We start from the raw sequence: 21,059 nt of genomic DNA on the forward strand, positions 1-21,059 counted from the left end.
GCCAGTGTGACCGGATCCGCACCCCTCCCCCACTTCCTGTCCCGTCTTCGCCGGCTCCTCCCCCCCCCCCCCCCCCCGCCCTCTACTTCCTCCCCCACCTCTGCTCCTCTACTGTCTTTTCTTTCTCACCCTCAGTGATGTCCTCTAACACACTTCCTCTCCCCAGGGTCCCTGTCCTCTGCCACCTCTGGCTCCCAGGCCTCCTCTGCAGTGGCCTTGGGTGGGGTGTGGGGCTGTCGCGTGGTTCCTGGACCCTCAACGCCTTCCTTTCCCGCAGAGCTCCTGCAGGAGGGGGCGGCCTTACCCAGGCTGAACCTGGGGAGGGCCACAGGACCTCAGCCCCTGGGCCTGATTTCACTGTCCCCAGGAAGGCCCTGGAACTCTGCCAGCCTTGAGCAGGGGCCGCCCAGCCTCTCACTTGCGTGAGCCCAGTAGGGACTCACCTGGGGTGGGGGGGCGTCCCCACGCACACTGCTTGCTGAGTCCCCTGGGGGTGCACGTGTGTTTTGGGGTGAAGGTGTCTCATCAGTAGGGTAATTAGAGTCCCCTTGTGGCCTCTGGGGATGGACCAGGGACTCTTAACAGGGACATAAGCTCTCAGAGAAGCTGGTTCCATTCAAGTTTTATTGGGCCCCTTTCAGCCTGGAGCTGGGCCCTCCGCTGCTGCCCACCCTCCCCGGCTCTGTCCAGTTGCCCAAGGGCAGGGCAGGGCAGGCAGAAGGAAGGGGCTGGAGACAGATCATGAGCCCTCTCCCCTCCCCCGGGGGAGGGCCATCCCAGTCTCCAGAGCTGGCCCCAGGGCCACCAGTCCAGCCGCCCCCAGCCAAATCCCAGCTATGGGGCACTGGGGGCGGCCCTCAAGGCCGGGCCTCTGCGAGCTATGTGGCCGGCGTGTGCCCGTTGGCCAGCCGCCCAGCAGTCCGGCTCCGAGGGCCGTCGGTCGGGGCCGCCCCGGGCCTGGCAGCCGCGCCGTTCTTCAGCGGCAGGTGCTCGGGGACCGCCTCCCCGTCGCTCGAATCAGACTCCTCCACATCGCTGCGCACGTCCTTCTCCATCTGCGGGGTGGGGCGGGGCATGAGGCTTGGGCCGGGGGCTGCAGGGAGGCACCCGCAGGCGGCCCCCGGTCCCGCCCACCTGGCCCTACCCGGCCTTTCTTCATGAAGCTGTAGATCATGCGGAGGATGAGGCACGACCAGAACACGTGCAGCAGCTGCAGCATCACCAGGAGGACATTGAAGAAGTAGTAGCCGAAGAAGGGGCCCCACTTGGCGATGGACTCGTAGTAGGTGGTGTAGAGGATCCTACAGCAGGGGAGTGGGGAGACGGGTTTCAGCCGCCACCAAGGCCCCCAGTCCTTGGAACCTCTAACTTGTGTGACCCTCCTTGCTCTACAACCTACCATGGCTCCCTCTGCTGCTCCCCCCCACCCCCCAGAGAAAGTGATATTCTTTAGCTGGGCATTTAAGTGCCCTTCTTGCCTGGTCATATTAACTTGTCAGAACACACATGAACCCCAAGGGGATGCTTAGTGGCCCAGCTGCTCCCTCCCCCACCCTGGTCCCCCAGGCAGTGAGCTTCTGCCCTGCCCTGCCCCCTGGCTTGGCTGTGGGGCCACCATGAGCCAGCCTTGCTCGGGCAGCTGGCTCTCTCTTCCTGGGCCTTCAGGGACCCACAGCCCTCTGTTTCCTCCACAGGGTCCCCCGGCCTGCAAATATCGAGGGCTCCAGGTCACCCAGTGACCTCCTCCAGGCTTGTGGCTACAAACTCTAGACACGTACATCTCTGTCCAGAACCCCAGGCTGGTGTGCTCATGCCTTCTCCATGACATTTCTAAGTCCCCCCAGAGACCCTGCAAACCAGCACAGCCACAGCTGCGCACCTGTTCCTCAAGCAGCAACTCCGGCCTCATACCCATTTCATGAGCCTCGATGACTCTGACTGTACCCACCTCTGTCACCTGCACTGGTCCAGCCCCACCATGGCTCACCTGGGCCAGCCCAGTCCCCTCCGCTGGACCTCCCTGGGCCCCCACAGTTCCTGCTCAGGCCTCTCATCCGCTATTCCCCAGCAGCCAGCAGAGGGCGCCTGTGAGCCCGTGGGTATGTCCCTCCTCTGCCCACAAACCTCCAGGGCTCCCTCGTCATTGGGGTAAAAGCCCAAGTCCTCCCGGAGAACCCCAAAGCCCCAAATGACCTTCCCCGTCCCCTCCTCACTCACTCTGCTCCACCCACAGGGGCCTCCGTGCCATACCTCCACACCAGGCCCAGTTCTGCCCCGGGGCCTTTGCACATGCTGTGCCTGCTGTTTTGACCACTCTTTCCATAAGATCGGTTTTAAGTTCTCTCCCTCCAGTCCTTCCCAATGAATGCTGCCTTTTCCCTGACCAGCCTAATTCCAACTACCAACGCACTCCCTGTGCCCTTCTCAACCTCACTTTCTCTTTAGCACGTCATTCTCTCATGCTTTAGATTCTACCTGTTTGCCTTATTTACTATAGTCCCCCCCACCCCCACACACATTAGCCCCACCTGAGCAGGTATCTTCACCTTGCTCCCTCATCAGCAAACAGACTGGGCAGACTTTAGTGAGTGGGTGCCCAACCCTGCCTCCTGCTCCATGTTCCAGGCACAGGGGGGAATGACTGAGTCCAGACTTCTGTCTCTCCTACCACGGGGTCTTTGCACATGCTGTGCCCAGTTCCAGGAACACCTTTCCTTGCCTTCTCCTGGAAGCCACCCAGCCCACAGCCCCAAGTCCATGGGTCAGGAAACCCAGAGGGAGGCAGGCCTGGATCTCAGACATGCCCTCCCTCCCTGCTCCCCCAACGGCGTGCTCACTGCGTAGGGAAGAGCACGAGGCGAGTATAGAAGAAGACCAAGGAGAAGATGATGAAGAGGGTGTCGCACACTTTCCGCCAGTGCGTGTAATTGAACATCTTGCCAGCCTGCGGAGGGCAACAGAGAGAACCGGCCTCAGGCCAATGGTGGGGACAGGAAAGTAGGTGAGAAGCAGGGCACTGGGAAAGGGTGGGGCCTCCTCTCCAGGAACTGTGTAGAAAGGTGTAGTGCGGAGGGTGAGAACCTTCATTTCCACCGCGCCCCCCCCCCCCCGCCCCTGCAAGCCACGAGGGGGCGTGGCCTCGTGGCCGGGGGCGTGGCCTCACGAAGGGCTAGGGTGTTGGGGGAGGGTGTTGTGGGGGGGCGGGGGGAGGTTCGGGCTGGGCCAGGTCCACCTCCAGGAGGTAGTCAGAGGCGTCGTGCAGCAGCAGCACCAGAGAGCCGATGCGCAGCAGGTTTGAACTGTAGGAGAACGAGATCAGCAGGATGGTCACGAAGTGGTGTGTCACCTGCTCCTTGAAATCCTGCGGGAGACAGCGGGTCACAGCAGGGATGAGGCCGGGTGGTACGGGGGGGGGGGGTGGGGGGGGACACCCCGCCGGGATGGGTGGAGGCCCTCGCAGGGAGCTGGTTGGCTGGCGTCTGTACTTTTTTTTAAAAAAGCTTTTATTTATTTGTTTGACAGAAAGACACAGGGAGAGAGGGAACACAAGCAGGGGGAGTGGGAGAGGGAGAAGCAGGCCTCCCAAAGAGCAGGGAGCCTGATGCGGGGCTCAGTCCCAGGATCCTGGGATCATGACCTGAGCCGCAGACGGACGTGTAAAGACTGAGCCACCCAGGCGCCCCTGGCGTCTGTACCCTGTGGACTCTGGGTCTCCCACCTGAGGCACCAGGGGGTCTCAGGGTAGGCGGTGAGGCCATCCCACATGCAAGACTGGGTCTGTTTCCCCTCTTCCCGCGTCACTTCCCAGCCAGGCCTCACCTTGCGTCTGACATCAAAGGGCAGCGTGATCAGCAGTGAGACGTAGAAACTCAGCTCCAGGAGGTACCAGTAGTACAGGGCCGGTTGCAAGGGCTGCAGGGGTGTCCGCCAAGGTTAGCTGTGGGGGGTGGAGGCTCCCCAGGGGCAGGGAGGCTCCCCAGGGCCCTCCTCCATTGCTCAGAACCAGGACCCTTGAATCCCAATGAGTGAAGGAGGAGTGAGATCCCTGTCCCCAGAGGTAGGCAAGGGCAGTGGTTCTGCGGCAGCTCCTGCTCCCCGTTTCCCGGAGTCTGGCCCCTATCCATCCCAAAGGGGAAGCAAAAATATAGATCGGAACCTGGAGGGGAGTCATGTCATGTCTGGGTTTGGCTCTCCCGGCTGTGGCTGAAGGAACTCTGACCACCCCAAGCCCCCACCAGCCTCCGGGCTCTCCCTGCCACTCACCTGATTTGGGTAATTGTCCCAGCACATGACCGGTGCCCACAGCCATGACTCCTGCAGGGACACGGAGTCTGAGGCTGCTCAGAGGTCAGAGGTTGCCCAGCCCTCTACCGCGGGGGTGGGTGGGTGGGGTATCCCCAGGGCCGCTTGCTCTCATTCTGGACCCCCAGTTCCCGGGCATGGTGTGTCCTCCCAGGCACGTGGATGTCCGCCATGCCCGTTCCCAGTGCTCTCCCCTCCCTGTGCTTTTGCACGGGCTCCCCCCTCTGCCCGCACCCCTCCACACCCCCCAGTCCGGGCCCAGTGCATCCGCGCACTCACGTGGTAGAGGACCGACAAGCCTCCGAAGAAGGAGCAGAAGTAGAAGCTGAACCTCCAGCTGCAGGCGGGGAGGGAGCCCGTGAGGCAGCCACCGGAGGCGCCCGCTTCCCCCTGCACCCCCAGCGCCCCCCGCTTCCCCCCAGCCCCGGGCTCACCTGGCCTCGCAGAACTTCTTGGTCAGGGAGGGCCGGTCCTGGTTCCGGCGCCTCCGGAACCAGCGCTGGATCTGTGGCAGCGTGAGGCCGCACTGGACCGTGAGGACGGCCATCTGGTGCTGGGGAGGGGTGAGTGGGGGAGGTCACAGAGGTGGCTTCCTTCCTGTCCCTGTCCCAGGACAGATGAGACCCGGCCGCGTTACCCCTTCCTCTGCTCCCCCAGACCTTGCCTGTGGGACTGTCTGCCTGTAGACACGGAGGCGGCCCCCCCAAACAGGCCATATACAAGCCAGCCCCGCTCACAGGAGAGACAGGTGGCTGACAGGGACCGGGACTAAGAAAGGGGGCGGCGGTGGAGCACAGGTTTTCCTCTACCCTTCCAGAAAAGTCCGATCTTACCCCCACCCCAGGCAGGCAGTTGCGACCTCGCCTCCCACCCCTACCTGTAGAGAGAGGGTGACCAGGGAGGGAGGAAGGTCCTGCATAGGGACAGCCAGAGCACAGTACAGACGGGAATGCGGAGGTGTCCCAGGCCTGCTGTGGTCTCCCCCCAACCCCATCAGTCAGTCAGGTCTTCCTCTCCTCACCAGCTCAGGAGATACCAGCCCCCCCCAACCGCCCCCAGCTCCCCAGCCCCGCAGTCGCAGGATCTGCCCACTGGTGGCCTGGGGGTAGGAGCACTGTGGGTGTGCAGAGGCCGCCCTGGACTTCCCTGTTCCTGGCAACAGGGCCACATCCCATTCCCCAGGCCCCGCCCACAAGGGGGCCTGGGCTGGCCGAAGGGGATGGAGGGGGGCAGAGGGGGGCTCTCACCTCCTTGGGTTTCCATCCTTCTGTGAGGAAGTACTTCTCCAGAGTGGCATTGGGCCTCGCCGGCCTCCTGGTCTGATCACGCACACCGAGCAGCCGGCCCAGGGGCAGGCCAACAAATCTGGGTGCAGGGGAGACAGAGCCTGTCAATCCAGGTGGGGAAACTGAGGCTCAAAGGGGCCGGGTCACATGCTGGGAGCCCGGAGGGGTAGCCCGGCCACGGCACTGGGACCAAACCTAAGAAAAGGCAGTTGGGTGGCCGGTCTTCAGGGTGGGGGTGTGAAGGTTAACTTGCGGGGTCTCAGGTAGCTTCACACAGTCCCCATCAGGAAGAAGGGCCTCCTCACTGCCTGTCTCATGGTCTGGGTCCCTGTCTGTCCCCTGCCTGGCTCAGGGGTCCCCACAGGCAGGAGCGGTGTAGACAGGCAGAGGTCCCTGGTCCCTGGCCCGTCACCACATGTCCCACAAGGGGGGGGGTGTCCCCCAGCACTTCATACCCACCGACCATCAGCCTGCATTTGGGGAAACTGAGGCTCAGGGCAGCTCAGCAAGGAACTCCTTCCAGCGCAACAGTGACAGGACGTTGGGGAGGAGGGGACTGTCATTTCTTGAGTGCCGAGCATGGGTACAAATCCGCATCAGCTGCGGCTCGTCTGACTCTACTGTCAGAGTCCCCACTGTCCTGATGGGCAAACAGGGCTCAGACAGGTCAGAGCGATGCCCAGGGCTGCCCAGCTAGGGAGGAGCAGATGGGCCCAGCATTGACTTTAAAAATGGCCAAAACCTCTGCCTTCGACCTTGGAAAAGCTGATGAGGGGACAGAAGGCCGGCTGAGGACAAAGCAGAAGCTGTCACCCTGTGAGCTCCCCCCACCCCCAGTCCTGGGTGGGACTCGTGTGTGCCATTCTTCCAAGAATCTCCCAACTATCTTAAGGGTAAAGCCTTGCTAGAGGGGAAAACACCCTCCTGAACCTGACAATGGCAAGCCCTCTGGTATCAAAGGTCCTTTTTAGCATAGGAAAGCTCTTTTAAAACCTTGTTCCTTACCTCCCTAACCCCTGGTACCTAATCCCTCACAAGCCCAGTGCAGCAGCTTTCGGCTGCCTCCAGCGCCCATCCCCGGAGCTTTAATAAACCACCATTTTGCACCAAAGACGTCTCGAGAATTCTTTCTTGGCTCCCAACCCCACCCCCACTGAACCTGCCCTATATTCCAAACTTCACCAAAGCTATCACCTCTGGGATGTGAACACACCCCACCTACGTCTGATGAGGCCATCAGTTAAATAAACAACTGCTCACTCCACGCTCCAGTAGTGAATCGGGCCAGGTCTCCTGTCGTCCCTGCCCTGCAGGAAAGGTCCCCCCCCCCCCCCCCCCCGCTGACTTGAGCCTCTTAGAACCCCTTAGGCAAAGGCCTCAGTCCCAGATGACTCTCCCTCTGGGTGACCACAGGCTGGTCCTTCAACCTCTGTGCCTCCATTTCCTATTCTGTAGAATGGGGAGAGCATTAGTGCCGCCTCACGGGGTTGCGCTAAGGGCTGCCTTAGGATGCGTAAGCTGCTCAGAGCAATGATAGGCACACAGTAGGCGCTCAGAGGGTATCTGTGACATAAATACAACCTCTGTGGGTATTCCCTGGGTCTCCTGGGGTCCAGCCTATATCCAGGAAGCCTGGCCTGGAGAGACAAAGCAAGAAGTAGAATGCTCCCGAGTCCCTGTCATCAGGGGAGGGCAAAGCCAGGGACCCAAAGCGGGGGGAGGGGGGATTCCGGGGGCTGTGGAGGGGGTTGAAGGGGGATAAGGGCTCTGGAGGGTGGGGGGAGGGATGGCGGAGGGGCCTGGTGGGCATTTCTGCAACCCAGCTTTTTTTTTTTTTTTTTTTTTTTTTTTAAATATTTTATTTATTTACTTGAGAGAGAGACAGTGAGAGAGAACATGAACGAGGAGAAGGTCAGAGAGAGAAGCAGACTCCCCATGGAGCTGGGAGTCTGATGCGGGACTCGATCCCGGGACTCCAGGATCATGACCTGAGCCGAAGGCAGTCGTCCAACCAACTGAGCCACCCAGGCGTCCCTGCAACCCAGCTTTGAAGGGACTGCAGAGGACAGAGTGCAAAGGCTGGGTGGCCACATGGGGAGTAGCGGACCTGCAGAGGGCAGGGCGTGGGGCGGGAGGCCGGAGAGGGAATCTTGGGGAGGCAGCTGATCATGGAGGGGGGTTGGATCATGGGGGTGCCGGCAGCCAAGGGACTTGGCAGAACAGGTCTGAAAGCTGTAACTACAGAATTGGTGGGAAGTACCTGGGACCCAGGAAAGGGACCCCAGAGAGATGCCCACACCCAGGAGACAGCCAGCCAGGAAAAGAGGAGGAGACTCGGTTGGAAGCAGGGTCTGGGTCCCATGAGAAATGACTGAAAATCTACAGAGTTTGGGAACCAGGTTGCTGGGAACCTGGGGGGGCGGGGTGCGGCAAACACTCAGGGGTGTGGGCACCAGCAGGCTGCAAGAGATTGGGGGTGGGGACCGCCGGGGGTGGGGTGGGGTGGTTTAGGGCACAAAAGGGGAAGCCAGTGCTTTTTGCTCCTTCCTTTGCTACAAAGGGAGGAGGGAAGCCTTAGGAGCCAGGAAGGAGGGGTGGAGGGTCACCTTGCCCAAAGGAGAGAGGCAGGAGGGAGTGGGCGAGAAGCAAGTCTGGGTGGCTCAGCTGGGTAAGCAGCTCAGGTCATGATCTCAGGGTCCTGGAATGGTGCTGCTCCCCTCCCCCAACTGCATCAGGCTTCCTGCTCGGTGGGGAGTCTCTGCTACTCCCTATACCCTAGCCCCCTGCCCGACCCCCAAGCCTTGTGCCCTCTTTCTCTCAAATAAATAAAATCTTAAAAAAAAAAAAAAAAACACGTTTCTTTGCTCACTGACTGGCCTCTGCAGACCCTTACGTGGTCAGCAAAGCAAGAACGCGCCCTCCAGGCCCACTCCCCCAACCCCCCGCCCCCCAGGTTTGCCAAAGATGCAGGTGCCTCCAGACTGGAGCAGCGGCCATGGTGACAGGGAACCAGCCCTCAGAGGCTGGAGGAGTGTGGGTGGTAGCAGCTAGGGGCAAGGGGGGTGCCAGGAAAGGCACGCCAGCTCCAAACCAGGCTCTATCCAGGACACATGAGGACGAAACAACACAGGACAGTTGGCCAGGGTGAGCACTGTGCACAGGGGAGGACAACAGGGCCAGGCACCACCGCGAGGCATAAACTCACCTCTCGAAGGCCAAGCGCATGACCACCAGGGCCAGCGCCACGGGCAGGGCTGCCAGCAAGTCGCGGGCGTGAGGATAGACCAGGCCATCCCGGTCCTCTAGGGCAGCCCACGTGTTGTTGGGCGGCAGCCACAGCCTCTCCTGCCAAAACCATTCGCTGAGGCTGGACAACATCCTGTGGGCACAGGGTCCCGTTAGTGGGAGCTCAGCGTGTGGGAGGGCCCACCACCCCATCCTCGCCCCCTTGTGCCCCAACGCCCCGCCCCCGCAACCTTGACTTTATGACAACCGGTGTGAAAGAGAGACTTGCGCTGTGTGCCCTCAGGCAAGTGACCTGCCGGCTCTGAATCTCAAGTTCATTTGTCATACAGGGACAGCAGCCCACCTGGGAGCCCAGCCCACTTAGGCAAAGTGTCTCCCTGCCTGCTGGTCCCAGAGACACACCTCATGAAAAGAGTTAGTGCTCTGCACTTCACAGGTGCAAAAAAAGGTGGCTGGAAGTCAAGGGACTGGCTGACTGGGGTCATAAACTCGAGTTCTCCAATGTCACGGGAGGTGTCCCGCCATTGTGGGAAGGTGTCTCCAAGGCAGCCCAAAGGTGAGAAGCTGAGGAAATCCGCAATTCCCTTCCTGAGCATCCTTCCGGGTGTGAAGGTCAGCAGCCCCGCTGGCTGTGAGGCTGGGCTGCGGCTGGGCAAGAGTCCCTGGTGCGTGACGGTGCCTGCCTGATCACTGGAGCCGCAATTAAGTGAGCTTTCCTTCCACCAAGAAGGCTTTCCGACAGCCATCTTGAGGCGCCCAAGCAGCTTTGCCCTTTCCCGAGATCTTAAGACAAGTGCCTGGACCCCCACACTAGCCCCCGCTTGGGAGGTTTGTTCATCCTTATGTCTGTCCATCCATCCATCCATCCATCTAAACACCCACGTTACCTGCTGATGTCTGTCCATCCACGTGTCCCTCCAATTCATCTACCTACCAACCAACCCACCCACCCACCATCCATCTATCCGTCCATCCAGTTGTATGTTCATCCATCCACCTGCCTGCCCATCTGTCTGTCCATCTACCCATCTGTCCATCCGTCCATCCATCCATGTGCCTGCCCGACTGTCCATCTGTCTGTCCATCCACAAGGTGTTCTCTGATTGACTTGTTCATGCCAGCATGCAGCTAGGTGTTAGGGACACATCAGGGAAAAAAGCAGACATATTCCTGTCCCCATACGGGGGGCAGCCAACACACAAGTATACAGATTCGTAAATGAGACAGGACCGTGTGATGAGGCCTGGTAGAAAATGAGCAGGGTACCACGATTTTAAACGAGGTGACCAATGAAAGTCTAAGGAGATGCCTTCTAGGCAGAGACCCAGAGATGAGAAGGGCCTGAGTTTACGCAGAGGAGAGTAGTGGTAGTAGGGAGGGACTTTCAGAGAAAGCAGCAGCAGGTGCAAAGGCCCTGAGGCAGGACTGAGCTCATAGAGTGTTAGGGGAAGAGCAAGAGGCCCCTGGAGCAGAATGAGCAAGGTGGGGGGGAGAGGGAAGGGGACAGGGGCAGGTCGTGCCGGGCCTGTGGGCTTCAGGGAGGAGTTGGGATGACATTCGTGATGAAAAATTTCAAACCTACATAAAAGTTGGAAGAATTTACAGTGAACTCCTACACCCCAGCACTAGATTCTGCCGCCCACAGTTTGCTCTGTCTGCTCTATCGGATATCTGCGAGTGCATCCATTCCCCCCACCGCCCCCCCCAGATCAGGCCATCTTATTTTCCTGGATGCATTTTAAAACAAGCAGCAGACATCAAGCTGCATCACCCCTAAATATTTCAGCACGCAGATCATTAGCTAGGCTTCAATATTTGCTAATGGGTTTTTTTTTTCTTTCAAGGTAAAATCTGCTAGAGCGAAATGCATAAATCCTTCACCGAACGGTTGCCGAGTCCGAACAAATACAGGCAGCCGCGTGACGCAGCCTCCTCCCCCCGCAAAGCTCTCCGTGCCCCTCTGTGGTCAACCTCCATCTCCTCCAGCTAAAGGTAACCTGGCTTCTGACTTTCGTTCCCACCATGCATTCATCCTGTCTGCGCTAGAACTTCCTATAAACAGAATCACACACTCCATCTTCCTGTCTGGCTGCTTTCGCTCTGGGGAACCGTTTTGAGATTTGTGTGTCATAGCATCTACTGGTAGCTCCCCCCGCCGCCCCGCTGCCCCCAAATCGTGGATATGTACCATCTGCTTGTTGATGGCAACTGGAATGCTTCCCATTTGGGGTGATTAGGAATACAGCGATTACGAGCAGACACATCTCCCGGGTCAGCCCGGCAGGGAAGCCGCCCATCTGACTTCATAAGCAGCGGCCAAACTGTTTTCTGGATGTCCGGGGGTTCTGTGGCCCTGGGTTTTATTTTAGATAAGGACACAAGCCATGGGGTGTTGGCAGCCTCGTGGGAAGTGGCCTTTCGGAGGCCAGAAGGAGGTGCTGTCCACTGGAAGGGGGTAGAGAGGAGGGGCAGGTTTCCAGAGACTTCTTTGTTTGTTTGTTTGTTTAAAGATTTTATTTATTCATTTGACAGATAGGGATCACAAGTAGGCAGAGAGGCAGGCAGAGAGAGGAGGAAGCAGGCTCCCGGCAGAGCAGAGAGCCGGATGCGGGGCTTGATCCCAAGACCCTGGGATCATGACCTGAGCCGAAGGCAGAGGCTTTAACCCACTGAGCCACCCAGGCGCCCCTGTTTGTTTATTTAAGATTTTACTTATTTATCTGACAGAGAGAGAGAGAGATCACCAGTAGGCAGAGAGGCAGGCAGAGAGAGAAGGGGAAGCAGGCTCCCCGCTGAGCAGAGAGCCCGATGCAGGGCAGAGACGCACACAGAGAATTCCATTTTTATCAAGTTCAACAGCAGGCAAAACGGCCCGAGGATGGCGGCATCTGTGTCCCGCAGCCACTGTCACAGGTTACCACTAATGCAGTGGCAGATGTGTTCTCTCATGGTTCTGGGACTCAGGAGTCTGAAATGGGGTCTCGCTGGGCTGAGTGCAAGGTTGGGCAGGGCTGGGCTCCTTCGGAGCTCTGGGGAAGAATCCGTTCCTGCCTTTTCTGGCTTCTAGAAACCACTTGCACTCCCTGGATGAAGGTCCCGTCTTTGTCTTCCAAGCCAACATCTCTCTCTCTGACCCTCCTGCCTCCCTCTTATAAAGGCCGCTGGGATGACACTGAGTCACCGGGGAATCCGGGGTCAGCCCCCACACCGTCAGCAACCTCTAGACCCCTTCGTCACACAAAGCTCCAGGATCAGGACGTGGCGTCTTTAGGGGGCATTAGTCCGTGACCACACTGCTGGGCATCGGGACAGGCGGCTGCCTTTGGGACAGACAGTGACCAGAGGGGCCCTGTGGGGTTGCCTAAGGCTGGCACGCTCCGTCTCCTGATCCGAGCCAGTGCTCTTCTGGTTGAGGAAATTCCCCGAGTCATCCATTCCGGTGCGGGCCCTTCTCTCCTGCTCATGAAAATGCCTGCATTTTAAGAGTCCACCATCTGATTCCAATCCCACCTTGTGGGCTTGTCCACGGGACTCAACTCAGTTCTGACACTGGACCTGGAGGTGGGGTCAGATCCCATGGGGTAAGGGGCTCAGTCCTACAGAGACTGTCCCCCCACTTCTGCCGCCAGGTGTGTCTACATGAAATCGTCACCTATGCTTCTGGCCAACTGGCTGTAAACCAGAGGCCCCCCTGACCCCCTCCTGGGGGTTTTGAGTAATTCACTAGAGGGGCTCACAGAACTCGGAAAGACGTTTACTTACTAGGTCACTGGTTCATTAGACAAGAACACAACTCAGGAACGGCCTGATGGAAGAGACGTAGACAGCAAGGTGGAGGGGGGGCCCCCACCTCCACGTGCATCACTCTCCCCAAATTTCCATGCACGCACCAACCAAGAAGCTGTCTGAACCTCGCCCTTTGGGTTTCTGGGGAGGTTCATTACAAAGGCATGCTCGATTAAATCATTGCTCACTGCCCAGTGAGTCAGCCTGCAGCCCCTTCCCCTCCCTGGAGGTGGGAGGGGCCCGCATGAAATTTCTACTGTCTCTCTCTTCACTCTTTGCCTTCCCTGACAACCCAGCCACCCACCCTGGTGCCCTAGAGGCTTTCCCAAAGTCGGCCATGTCAACCTAACAAAGGACACCTAGATCACCCCCATCGCTGGAAATTCCAAGGGTTTTAGGAGTTCAGTGTGAGACCGGAGACAAAGAACAAATATTTCTTTCTTACTATAAATCATAACATCACAAGTCAAATACAGAAAAAAGAAAAATTCTGAGAGTCTGGGTCTCAGAACCAGCATGTGGCCGGCGTTCAAGTCCATGGGGAGGGATGGGCCAGCCCAGGGAGGGACGGAGATGAAGGAGCAGTCTGCAGTCCCCATGGCGGTGGGGGGGGACATCTGGCAGTCAGTGAGGTGATGAGCAGCACCAGCAGCCTGACAAACAAGGGTATGTGACAGCAGCTAGTCTAGACCTAGCAGGCTCAGATGGCCCAGACAGAAGGGACAGATGGGCACAGAGTCTTCTGTCTGGGTGGTTGATTGCTCTACAAGAAACTAGCTGCACTGACAGGCAAGGTTGGCTTGATCTGGTGCACTGCCCCCACCTCCCACCTGAGGGCGCATGCCCAGCCTGGGATTCCCACCTCCCAACTGGAGCCACATCTACTGCATGGTACCTCTGGCCTGCTCCCACTTTCTCAGCAGACCTCCCTCCCTCTGCCGCCCAGTGCAGATGCAAATAGGCAAGGAGTCCCAGGAAAGCCCCCAGCCAGCCAGAGCTGAAGCAGATACCTGGGAGTCCTGGCCCCCTGCCCCATATGCTTCCCCCACTCAAGGATGCCCAGATGAATACCCACTGCCTCTGTGCCACCAGCAAGTCGTGATGAGCTTCAGAGACAAGGGGGAACACACAAGACTACGGGCATCTTCCAATCTCAGGCCTCCACTGATGTCCTGGGCTTCTCAAGCCCCCCATTCACTGCCTGACACTTTCGGCTCCCACCACACCATAGGATTTCATACAGCCCCTTTTGCAAGTGCTGCCCTCTGCCTAGAATGCCCATTGAATATTTATTGCCCTATGCTGGGTGCTGAGAACATGAAACAGTCTCCACAGGGCTTATACACCTTCCCTGTCTGTCTGGCAAACTCCTAGGCATCCCTCAAAACCCAGTTCATTTGTTGCTTCCTCCTGGAAGTAGCTCCTGATTGGATTTAGTTGAAGCACACTCCCCCAGTCCTGCTTCACTCACTGTGAGGTTGGGAGCTCGTCACGGAGGCTCTCTGGCGACAGCCCGGGGTGGAGAAGGAAGGATGCGTGACCAGCCTGGAGCCCCAGTCCCCTCAGCTGAAGCAAGCCTGGTCCTTTCCGGCGTCCACATTAGACTGACCCACCTGGACTGCAGAGGTCTCAGCCCTGGAAGCCCTACCCCTTCTCCAACCTGTCTGTCTGTCTGTCCCCTCCTAGCACACAGGAGGGACTCATGTGCGGCTGTTACTAAACATTCACGACCAGCAAGGCCCAGACTTCTCTTCTTCCACCTCCTGACCCTCATCAGAGCCCTCCTTCCCAGAGGACGGGAAGGAAGGAGGCTCAGGCTCAGATTTTCCTTGTTCATTTCCTCTGCTCATTTCCTGGGACTCTGCCATACAGCTGCCCCATCTGAAAAATGGGTACAGCCAAACCACCTGCTTTCCAGTTTGTTGTGTGGGCCAGGGGTCGTACCACACCGAGGTGACTCCTGCCTCACCCATTCACCAGGCAATCAACCTCAGGCAGGCAAGCAGGCTGTTCTGTGCCTCCGTTTCCTCATCTGTAAAACAGGCTAATAAGAACCCTTTCCACATGGGGCAGTGGAGTGAGTGGTAAGTAGGACTGACCTGCATGTTATTAGCAGCAGAGAGAGGTGGTGGGATGAGGGGCAGCCTGGGGAGGTGGGGTGCTGGCCTGCAGCAGATTCTGGAAGATTCTTCCCAGAACCTCCCTGACCTCTGCAGCTTTCCCTTCAAGCTGTAGCTCATGAACTCAGGCTGGGCTTAGCCAGGGCCACTGAGGGGTCATCTGGAGACTCACCGAGTGAGGGAGTGGCTGGTCAGCCCAACCAGCCTGAGCCTACAACCCCCCACACCCCTACCCTGCCCCCATCACCCCTGCCCTGCCCCCCAGTCTCCCAGCAAGGCCGCTGTGTCTTGAAGCCTTTTTGGCCTCACTCCCAGCCCTGCCCCTGCCACCTGGGAGCCAGACTCTGATAATCCTTCCGAGTGGCTAAAAATATATCCTCAGACCGGGGGAGAGAGAGGGATTAGGGCTTTGTGATAGTACGGGGAGGGGAGGATGAGCGGAGGATCCCTGTCCCCTCTCAGGGGTCCGAGGGAGCGGACTCCATCCTTCCTGCTCCCTGGAAGTCCTGAGCGCCACCCAGACTGGCCAGCAGAGCAGGGCTGTGCACAGAAGGTTTGTTTTATTTTAAACCTGGCTGGAAATGCACGACTTGCCCGGGGTTGTGAAAAAGGAAATCAATTCAGACTCCAGATGTCTGGGCTGCCCAGTGACGATGGACACGGACACACACACACACACACACACACACACACACACACCCCGGGCTCCTGCAGCCTGGCCTGCTGCCGGGGGTCACCTGACTCCCGCGGCTGGAGGCCCAGGCAGGGAACACATGATGTGCTAAGTGGGGGTGGTGTGGAGACAGCCACAGCCTCCCCTGCCCTGGGCCCCGGCTGTCCCCTGTGGCTGGCCTTGGCTCCTCCACCATGAACCTCTCTGAGCAGAATCCCTACGGGTGGTGTTCCCTGCCCAGCCCCAGGTCCAGGACTCTGCCTCCCACCCCAACCCCTCAGATTTAGACACACTGTTGAGGGCGCCTGGGTGGCTCAGTTGGTTGAGTGTCCGACTCTTGATTTCCACCCTGGTAATGATCTCAGGGTTGTGAGATCAAGCCCTGTGTCAGGCTCTGTGCTGGGTGTGGGGCCTGCTTAAGAGTCTCTCTTTCCCTCTTCTTTCTCTAAATAAATTTTAAATAATTTTTAAAAATAAGAAAAAAAAGACGACACACGTCTGCCCTCCATACTCTGGTTCTGTTGATACACCCTCCCACACCCCACCAACTCAACTGTTGGCAATGGCTGCTTGCTGGCCTTCTAATTCACTAAGCTCATTCCTACCCCAGGACCTTTACATATACATACCTAGCTCAAAAAGCTCATTCCTGCCCCAGGGCTTTTGCATGTGCTGTGTTCAATTCACCAAGCTCATTCTTAACCAAGGGCCTTTGCACATGCTGTTCCCCTACACATCCCTGTGTCCAGCGCTCATTATTCACATCTCAGCTCAGAGAAATCTTCTCAGATCGCTACCCAAGAAGCCTGTGTATTGTTCCATCTCCTCATCCTGTTTTGTTCCTTCAGCCCTCTTGTCCTATTTGATCTATTATTTGTTTTTCTGCCTCACCCAAGATATAAGACTCCTGAAGGCTAGAATGTTGTTTTAGGCACTGCAGTATCCTAAGCTAGGGCCTCCCACAACATCGGGTGCCAACTAAGTGCTAAGCAGACGAATGAATGGGTATGAGTAGTGCAGACACATGGACAGATGGGTGGATGCGAGGACTTCAGTGCAGGTGGTGAGATCTTCTAGAAAAGAAAAAAACCCAACCCCACCGGGTCTCCTGGTTGGCTCAGTTGGAGGAGCGGGTGACTCTTGATCTTGGGGCTGTGAGTTCAAGCCCCTCACTGGGTGTGGAGCCTACTTAAAAAGAAACCATCTGTTTCAACAGGCAAGGTCAGCTCGATCCCAGTAAAGGAGATTCCCTGTTGCCCCATTTCAGAACTGGGAAGCCCGAGGCTTAAAGCAAGAAGCTACCGGCCATTTAGCCAGCAAGGGCGAGAGCTGGAACCAGAAGCTCATCAGGGTGGTGAGGGGGCTGCCCTGTACCACCAGTGGGCTCAGGGCTCACGGGACTCTGTGCAGCCGCCCCCTGGGCCTGCCTCTGCCTGTCAATCATTCTCCAGGTTCAAGCCCCTCCCCCACCCTCTCTGTGTTTTCAGCGAACCAGTTGCTCAGCATATAATTTCTTTTTTCAAAGATTTTACTTATTTATTTATTTGAGAGTGAGAGAGAGAGCAGGAGAGGGGAGAAGGTCAGAGAGAGAAGCAGGCTCCCTGCGGAGCTGGAAGCCTGATGTGGGACTCGATCCCGGATGACTTGAGCCAAAGGCAGTGGCTTAACCAACTGAGCCACCCAGGCACCCCTCTTCTCTTCTCTTCTTTTTTTTTTAAGATTTTATTTATTTATTTGAGAGAGAGAGAGGATGAGCGCATGTGGGGGAAACAGCAAGAGAGGAGGACAAGCAGACACTGGGCTGAGTTTGACGCGGGGCTTGATCCCACAACCCTGAGATCACAACCCGGCCCCAAATCAAGAGTTGGAGGCTTATCCCACTTCGCCACCCAGGCGCCCCTCAGCACATGATTTCTTAACTGCTACACCCCTGGGCAGGCCCAGGGGGCTTAGGTGAGCTGCACCCCTGCTGGCCACCCTCTTGGCAATGCCCCACCCCCCAGAGAAGACAGCCACCAGTGGGGCCAGGAGGATCACTGCAGCTGCCTTGGGCTGGCTGTGGGCCACTCTGATGGCCTGAGCTCCCTCCTAGGGCCCCGCCCAGCAGGGACTTAGCATCCGCCCTCCGCCTTCTGCCCTAAATGCCTGCTTCAGGGGGCCGGTTCCCACTAGCCTTTCAAGACCTGGGTCAGATTCTATTTCCTCCTTAAGAGGCCTCCTCAAGAGGCTTCCCCCCACACAGCAGAGCCCCCTCCCCACAGCCTTGCCCATCTCACTGTGCCCTATCCCTGGGCCTTTCTTCGGAGCTTTCTTGAGCCCTGGAGCTTAGAGAGCTTGCTGGCTCTGGGTGTCCCCCTGGGCAGGGAGAGCCCGGGAGAGATCTCTGGGGTCCCCAGCCTCACCTAGTGTATTGGGGGTGGTCAGGGAGGTTTCAAGGACCAAGATAGGAGAGAGGATCAGGTCTCTTGGACATTGAGGGGGAAGGGAGCAGTCCTCAGCCTCAAAAGCAAGTGGGGATGGGGGGGGGGTGGGCAGCAGGAGCTGACTATTACCCGCACAGGGACTGATGAAGCTTACAGGTGGGGGATAAGGGGAGCCCACTTGGGCCATTACAATAAAAACAAAAATACAGTTTTGAGGTATCCTTGACACACAAGAAAGTGCACATTTAAAGTGTGTGATCTGATGTGTTCTAACCTATGTATGTACATGTGAAATCGTCACCCTCAACCGAGATAACGAACATATCCATCGCTCCATGAATTTCCCGGTGCCCTTCTGGAGTCCATCCCCCTCTCCCCTCCAGGGCAAATTTGCAATCTGGATGTCTAACAGTCGGGGACTGGAAACCTCAGGGCTCCATGTGAAGAAATCTTACATTACAGTCCGAAAGATAGAGGAAAATACATCATGGATGGACCTTGAGGATGTCCTTTGAGGAAGCTAGTCACAACAAGACAGACACTGTAGGATTCCGCTCACAGGAGGTCCCTAGAGAGATCCATCTGTAGAGACAGGAAGTGGATGGTGGGTGCCAGGGGTGGGGGAGGGGGTGGGGAGACAGAGTCTCAGATTAGGGAGATGAGAAAGTTCTGGAGAGGGATGCACAACAATGTGACTATATCAATACTAAACTGTGCACTCAAAAATGGTCAAGATGGTAAGTTTGATGTCATGTGTATTTTACAACACTTACTTTTTTTGAAAGACGGAGGGGGAGAGGGAGAGAGAGAATCCTAGGAAGGCTCCATGCCCTGCATGAAACCCAGTGGGGGGCTCGATCTCATGGCCCTGAGATCATGACCTGAGCTGAAATCAAGAGTCAGATGCTTAACCAACTATGCCACTCAGGTGCCCCCAATTATTAATTTTAAGATTTTTTTTTTTATTTGACAGATCACAAGTAGGCAGAGAGGCAGGCAGAGAGGAAGGGAAGCAGGCTCCCCGCTGAGCAGAGAGCCTGATGCAGGGCTCGATCCCAGGACCTTGGGACCATGACCTGAGCCAAAAGCAGAGGCTTTAACCCACTGAGCCACTCAGGTGCCCCCCCAATTATTAATTTTAAAAAACGACCAAAGGAGGGGCACCCAGATAGTGCAGTTAAGCAACTGACTCTTGGTTTCAGCTCAGGTAATGCTCTTGATGTCGTGAGATCAAGCCCCATGTACAGCTCCGCACCTTGGAGTCTGCTTGGGATTCTCTCTCCCTCTCCCCATCCTGCTCATGTCTTCTCTCTCTGAAATAAATAAATATATCTTTTAAAAAAATTACCAAAGGGGAAAAAAGAGGAGGAACATTATGCTCATTGACTTGAGTGAGCGGAATGGGGGCTCAGGGAGTTAAAAAAATAAAATAAAAGCAAAATGCGGGGAGCCACTAATGGCCTCATACGTCATTTAGGCAATGGAAAAGCACCAGGAGAGCTCGGTTCCACTGAAGTCAGAATCAGCTGCTTCAGACCAGCCCCACTGGAAACAACCAGAAACCCTGGCTGACATACAAAAACAGACTACTTGAAAGCCCGGTGCTGTGATGTCCCCACATGGTAGCTACCAGCAGCATAGGACTATTTGAATTACAATGAACTGAAATGAAACACAATTTCAAATTCAATTCCTCAGTTGCACACAGCAAAATTTCTCTGCTCAAGAGCCACACGTGGCTTATGGCCACCAGATTTGTGCAGGTATGGAACATTTCCATCCTTGCAGAAAGTTCTACCAGGTGGTACTGCTCTAGAGTGACGCCAAAGAGGTAGTAGTTGGAGGGGAGTCTATACCTGGTATATGGGAGGTGGGTTTCTCATTTGTACTGCTCTTTGCTGGAAATAGAAACTGGCTTGAAAAATGAGAAGAGCCCAGAAAGATCACAATTGCTTAACAACAGGATGGAGCATGAAGGAAGGGAGCAAGTCCGAAAAAGGAAGTTCCGAATTCTACACAAAAGGTCTGTGCACAAAAGGTCTCCTGCTAAGCCCTGAACCACATGTGTGTAGGGCAGACTCCAACCAGGCCAGCTAAGGCTAAAAGAAAGGAAGAGAGATTTCACCTGCCACCCACCATGAGGACAACAGACTTTGGAGCCTGAGTCCAGACAGGTTAATTGCCTGATTAAAAAAAAAAAAAAATCAGTGCTCTCCAGAGGAACATAACAGAACCCAGAGTCACCACGATAACATCTTGATGATGTCCAGAATACAACCCCAAATTACTTGATTTTTGGAGAAACAAGACAACACGAACCATACTCAAGACAGAAGGAAATTAACAGGGACTAAAATCTGAGGTGACCAAGATGTTGGAAGGAACAGATACAGATTTTGAAGCAGCTATTATGATCTATTCAAGGATGGAAAGGAAAAAAAATAGCTCCTAATGAACGAACAAATAAGAAACCTCAGTGGAGGAGCACCCGGGTGGCTCAGCGGGTTAACGCCTCTGCCTTCGGCTCAGATCGTGATCCCAGGGTCCTGGGATCGAGCCCCACATCGGGCTCTCTGCTTAGCGGGGAGCCTGCTTCCTCCTCTCTCTGCCTGCCTCTCTGCTTACTTGTGATCTGTCTGTCAAATAAATAAATAAAATCTTAAAAAAAAAAAAAAAGAAACCTCAGTGGAAAGGTAAAAAAATGAATCAAATGTAAATTCTAAAACTGCAAAAATGCAATACTTGCAATTACAAAATCACATGTGGGCTTGATAGCAATCAGAGATTATTGAAGAGTTAACAAATTTGGAGCTAGATAATAGCAAATATTCAAACGGAAGAACAGAGAAGAAAAAACAAAGATGAAATAGAAATGTGTCATCTGGTGGGGCACCTGGGTGGCTCAGTGGGTTAAGCCTCTGCCTTTGGCTCAGGTCATGATCTCAGGGTCCTGGGATTGAGTCCCCCATTGGGCTCTCTGCTTGGAGGGGAGCCTGCTCCCCCCCCCACCTCTCTGCCTGCCTCTCTGGCTACTTGTGATCTCTGTCAAGTAAATAAATAAAATCTTAAAAAAAAAAAAAAGGAAGAAAAAAAAGAAATGTGTCATCTGGGAGATGCTGGGCTGGGCTGGCTCACAGAGAAGAGCATGCAACTCTTGGTCTTGGGGTTGTGAGTTTGAACTCCATGATAGGTATAGAGATTTTTAAAAGAAAAATAAATAAAT

The 21,059-nt window shown here is 56.3% G+C and overlaps 1 protein-coding gene across 2 annotated transcripts in view; it reads right to left on the bottom strand.

Annotated features, from left to right (window-relative positions):
- Positions 1-610: 610 nt before the first annotated feature.
- CERS4 (ceramide synthase 4) overlaps positions 611-21,059 on the bottom strand; it is a 32,242-nt gene continuing 11,793 nt past the window's right edge. For both annotated transcript variants that reach the window (XM_059159766.1, XM_059159765.1), the window contains exons 2-11: positions 8,794-8,967; positions 5,550-5,667; positions 4,737-4,855; positions 4,582-4,639; positions 4,264-4,314; positions 3,820-3,912; positions 3,233-3,361; positions 2,838-2,944; positions 1,145-1,301; positions 611-1,055 (exon numbers count right to left, since the gene is read on the bottom strand). In XM_059159766.1, coding sequence (XP_059015749.1) covers positions 879-1,055; positions 1,145-1,301; positions 2,838-2,944; positions 3,233-3,361; positions 3,820-3,912; positions 4,264-4,314; positions 4,582-4,639; positions 4,737-4,855; positions 5,550-5,667; positions 8,794-8,966 — 1,182 coding nt within the window. In that variant the 5' untranslated portion in view covers position 8,967 and the 3' untranslated portion in view covers positions 611-878. The remainder of the gene's footprint in view (positions 1,056-1,144; positions 1,302-2,837; positions 2,945-3,232; positions 3,362-3,819; positions 3,913-4,263; positions 4,315-4,581; positions 4,640-4,736; positions 4,856-5,549; positions 5,668-8,793; positions 8,968-21,059) is intronic.

This window comes from Mustela lutreola, chromosome 2, assembly GCF_030435805.1.
Source record: "Mustela lutreola isolate mMusLut2 chromosome 2, mMusLut2.pri, whole genome shotgun sequence".
Lineage (NCBI taxonomy): Eukaryota > Metazoa > Chordata > Mammalia > Carnivora > Mustelidae > Mustela > Mustela lutreola.